Raw genomic sequence first — 4,698 nt, forward strand, 5'->3', positions numbered from 1 at the left:
TTTTTTTTTTTTTTTGTCTGTTTGTCTGTCTGTCTGTTTTGTGTCTGTTTGTCTATTGTGTTGACTTTTCTCTTCAGGATCCCTGCTGCCTTGGTGATCCCGGGCTGACAGCCAGAGAGCACAGCGGCTCAGCTCCTGGAGAGCGAGGGTTGAAGAAAGCAGAGGGCAGCCGCCCGCGCCCGCTAGCTCCTATTAGGTCGGTTCCTGCAGCGGTGCCCGGTGGCCTTGGCGAAGGCCCTGTCCGGCAGAGATCATGTATTGCCTCCAGTGGCTGCTGCCCGTCCTCCTCATCCCCAAGCCCCTCAACCCCGCCCTGTGGTTCAGCCACTCCATGTTCATGGGCTTCTACCTGCTCAGCTTCCTCCTGGAGCGGAAGCCTTGCACAATTTGTGCCTTGGTTTTCCTGGCAGCCTTGTTCCTCATCTGCTATAGCTGCTGGGGAAACTGTTTCCTGTACCACTGCTCCGATTCCCCGCTTCCAGAATCGGCGCACGACCCCGGCGTCGTGGGCACCTAACAGCCAGCCCAGTTAGCTTTCCAAGGAAGCAGAAGACGGGAGGGGAGGCATTGACATAGGTCATAAAGCATTGGAGTTTCAAATCCCGCAGTCCCGCGGGTGCCACATTCCTGACGGCGCCTTTTTGGCCTGTGATGTTTTATCCTTATAATGTGAATAATGGGCACTGAGCGGTGCTTTTATTGTAGAGTCCTGTAGTCGTGGGTGGTCTTGTGGTTGTGTGTGTTCTGTCCCCATCTTGGCCCCCGGCTGGCAGGATGGCCACCCCCCTCGCCGCATTCCCGCGAGGCATCTGCACCCATCCTGGTCAACTGCCCCAGCATGACCGGGACAGATAAAATGCCAGTCTCATTGTCACCTCTGTCCTCCCTTCCGAGTATTACTGACTCCTCCGTCCCTCTCTTGGCTTCCTGTAAGTTCTCTTTACCCCTTTCCTTTTTTGGGGAGCACCTGTTCAAGACAGTGCTCGTTTTTGCACTTATCTCGAATATAAAGAGATTGCTGACGCCCGAGAGCCTCGCTTTTTCATCTTTCTTTCCCAGCTGACAGGCTAGATAGCACTGTGTCTCGCCTGCTGGCCACAGATCTTCAGTATTTTCCCCCAAGTCATTTTGAAGGAAGAAGTAACAGATTTTCATCCAGGGGTCTGAGCTCCTGCTTAGCCACCCAGCTTCGCTTCCTTTGCCCTTCCTCCTGCCTTTCAACTGTCGTGAGGAGGGGGGCCTCATTGTGTCTCCCATGCATGCGCTGCAGGATTGATGTGCAGTGTGTTTATGTAGATCTAGCAGTCCCCAGCCGAGTGAATGGGAGCGTACTTGTGTGTTTCATAACAGCCAGGATCCCCTCGATACGTGTTTGGATATTTTTTGGTGTGGTGTGCTGTGCGTGCTGCGTGTGTGTTTACGTACCTGTACAAGTACATGTTGTAAATCCCCTTTAAAGAAGCTTTATCGAACGTGTTCTGATTTTGAGGTGTCACAATAGCTAGCTCATAGGTGCCTCTACAGTGTGTATTTAGCATGGGGATTGCAGAGTGACCAGCACACTGGACTCCGAGGTGATTCAGACGAGACAGAGGCGAGCAGTGGCCATCGCCCTCGTGCCAGGAGTTCCTCCAGTCCTGCGCGTGTATAGACTGTACCTTACGAAGAATACACAGGAAGACTTTGTGACTGTCACTTGCTCTTTTCTTTTTTCTGCGCTTCAGTAAAAGTGTCAGCAAACGAGACTGTCTCCTGGCCCCTGCCCACTGGGGATCAGCATGGTTGTTCCTCCAATCTAAAGCATCCATCTTTCTCTTGCCTGAAGCAGGAGGGAGATGGGCCAGGCAGAGGACAGAACCAGAGGCAGTCCATCTAGGGAATGGGACCTCAAGGCCACACTTGTGGGACATTTGGACTGCTATTCTGGAGCTTTTATTTCTGGTGTGTTCGTTGCACAGCTGTTTGAAATGTTTAATAAAGCTTTATAAACTTTACTCTGTGGTTTTATGTGGCTGCAGTCCGTTTGGGTAATGGTATTGGATTTCTGAGTTGGTGGGGGGCAGAGGGTAGTATGGAGGGGCAGAGTCTTTGGCGCCAGAGTACCTTAGCCCGAAAATTCGATCTGCTCTCTGGAGAGCAGATGGTGGGATTGAGGGCTGGGGAGCAGAGGGCAGGCCAGGCGGTGAACAGGAGGGAGCCTGAAAGTTTTCAGAGAGGAGACATGTGCGTTTCTCAGCTCCCATGGCTTCTCGCCTGAAACTGTTTCCCTCCGTAGGAGATCGGAGTAACCGATCCCTTGACAAACAACTTAAGACAGCTGGAGCTCTAATCATCAAGGATTTTTATGGTGCTGCTTTTGAAGTAAAAATAAAGTGAAACCCCTTTCGGCATTTCAAGTGGAAAAACAAATAAGGCCTGCCAGCCACGCCAGGGGCTCCGGGCGATGGCTGGAAGCGCGGTTCTATGCTGTCGATGTGCACGTGCTCCCCTGGCCGTGACCTTTGAGACAAAGCCGGGTGCCTTGTCAGGGCCCCATGCTGGGTGTCCATCTCTCCATCTTGTCTCCTAGAAAACGTAACAGGAGCACTGCCTGTCCAAGGCACAGGACTATTGTGAGAGTTTATTGTGAAAGAACTTGGGTCATTTTACCTAGATTGCTAATTTATTGCTATAAAGTACTGTGTAGTTTTCTCCTGCCCTCTTCAATCTCCCCATTGTCCGTTTATCTCTTTTTCATTCCTACCGTTGCCTATCAGCACTTTCTTTTTTCTTGGTCAAAACTTGCCAAAGATTTGTTCATTTTAAAGGTATTTTAAGAGAACCAAACTTACTGATTATATCTGCTGGGTGTTTTGCTTTCTGATGCTTCTGTTTTTTCTCTCTGCATTCTTTCTTTTTTTATTTCTGGGTTTCTGGATGTATTTTGTGGTTCAACAAAGTCTTGTCAAGCTGAGGAGTCCTACATGTGGAAGGGATGGTTTGTTCAGCAAACACGGAGTCCCTGTCCTGGACTTGCTGGGGATTTCAGGGCCAAGACCTGGGCCTGACTCTCCAGGAGCTCATGACTCTAGCCTAGTGGGAAGACTTAAGAAAATAGACAACTGCAAATTCCAAAAACAAAACAAACAAGCAAAAAAGGCTTTTGTGACCACGCTCTCCCATGGAGACACCTGGATGATAAATGAAGCCAAGATTATTGCTTATTTTGCTCTCCTCTAGAAAGCAGCTTTCTGTCATAGGTCAGGCTCACTAAAGAGTCACAAACAGGCCTCCCTCCGAAAGATTTATGGCCCTTTCCAACAGGGAGCCTGCAGGCCGCCCCTCCCCAAGGTGACTGCCAGATCAGCATTCTGTCTGTCCAGCACTGCTCTCCATCTTACCGCAGCAGCACCCAGCCCCTCCTGAAATACCTTTCAGGAAAATGAGAAGGAGATGCCTTTCCTGCAAAAGAGCAGGGTACGAGGTCTTAGAAAACCACACCTGGCAATTCTGGCAGTCTCTGTGGCTCCTAGTGTGAAATGACTGGTACCTGATAACCACAGGATTCCATGAGGCCTTGGTCTGGGCTTTTGTAGGAGCTGGTCCATACCCTCGTCTGGCCCTCAGTTTCCTTATAGGTAAAATGTGGTTTTTGGAGCACACACAGTCTTCCTACCTCTAACATACAGGAAGTCCTTTCTCCTAGGGTCTTCGTGTCCTCCTGGATGCACTTGAGGAAGGTGACTGAGCTCTGGGAAGGTGGTATTGCCCTTGCAGGGCAGCCTGCATGTGCTTTATGATTTATTCACTGTACCATGTTAGCCCAGGAGGCCTCTGTCAGGAAGCCTTCCTGGACTTCTGCCCTCTCCCGAGAGATCCACTTGCCCAGGTGACTTCACTCAGCCCTCTGTTGAGTGCTAATGTTCATTCAGACTTCCTCAGTGACTGGGTTTCCCCCCACCTCCCAGGGTCTTGTGTTGTTATTCAAGCCAAGGTACTCAAGCCATATGGAATCCTGTACGGAACTAGGCCTTGGGGCCACACAGTGGACAAGATGGATCGTCTCTGTCATCAGGGAGTCATCTGAGCTAAATGGAATGATGTTGGCAGATAATCCCACAGATAAGATATAACAAGCGCCCTAAGATGAGAGGACCTGGTAAGGTTCAGGCTGAGGCCTGAAGACCAGTGTGAGTGCTGGAGCCATGAGATAATAAAGGAAATGTTATTTCTCACTGTCTAATCAAAGCATCTCTGGCTTATAGCTAAAGAGACTGACTGGGCTGAAAGTAACAGGAAGGACTATCAGGATCTGCCTGCCCTGGAGGGCAGTGTTGGGAGAGAGTGAGAGGGTCTAAGGTTGACATGTTGGTGTCAGGCCCACAAACTCAGTCCTGAGTGAGAAGCCTTCAGTTTCCAGCTGATGGAACCATCACAGATAAGGGTGTGCTGGGGATAGGAGTGACCCAATCACAGCAGCGTTTAACTTAGGATGGGATTTTTTTCCATTGGGAACACAATAGCATTTGAGCAGTGAAAGCAACAGGTTGGCAGGAAGGCCCCTGCCCTTTCTAGATCATCACAAATGGGGAGAAGTGGATCCAAGGAGCCATGATGGATGAGGAAGACAAGGCAGGGAAAAAAGCAGGCTGGGGAGGGAAGACAGAGAAAGATGAGAGACTCCCATTGAACAGCCACAGGAAACCATCAGGGAGGGGT

The 4,698-nt window shown here is 50.3% G+C and overlaps 1 protein-coding gene across 2 annotated transcripts in view; it reads left to right on the top strand.

Moving 5' to 3' along the window:
- Positions 1–1,994, top strand: part of BLCAP (bladder cancer associated protein) — a 10,735-nt gene extending 8,741 nt beyond the window's left edge. For both annotated transcript variants that reach the window (XM_010829180.1, XM_010829181.1), the window contains exon 2: positions 78–1,994. In XM_010829180.1, the coding sequence (XP_010827482.1) occupies positions 254–517 (264 nt within the window). In that variant the 5' untranslated portion in view covers positions 78–253 and the 3' untranslated portion in view covers positions 518–1,994. The remainder of the gene's footprint in view (positions 1–77) is intronic.
- The last annotated feature ends 2,704 nt before the right edge of the window (positions 1,995–4,698 follow it).

Source organism: Bison bison, unplaced genomic scaffold (genome assembly GCF_000754665.1).
Source record: "Bison bison bison isolate TAMUID 2011002044 unplaced genomic scaffold, Bison_UMD1.0 scf7180017864500, whole genome shotgun sequence".
Classification (NCBI taxonomy): domain Eukaryota; kingdom Metazoa; phylum Chordata; class Mammalia; order Artiodactyla; family Bovidae; genus Bison; species Bison bison.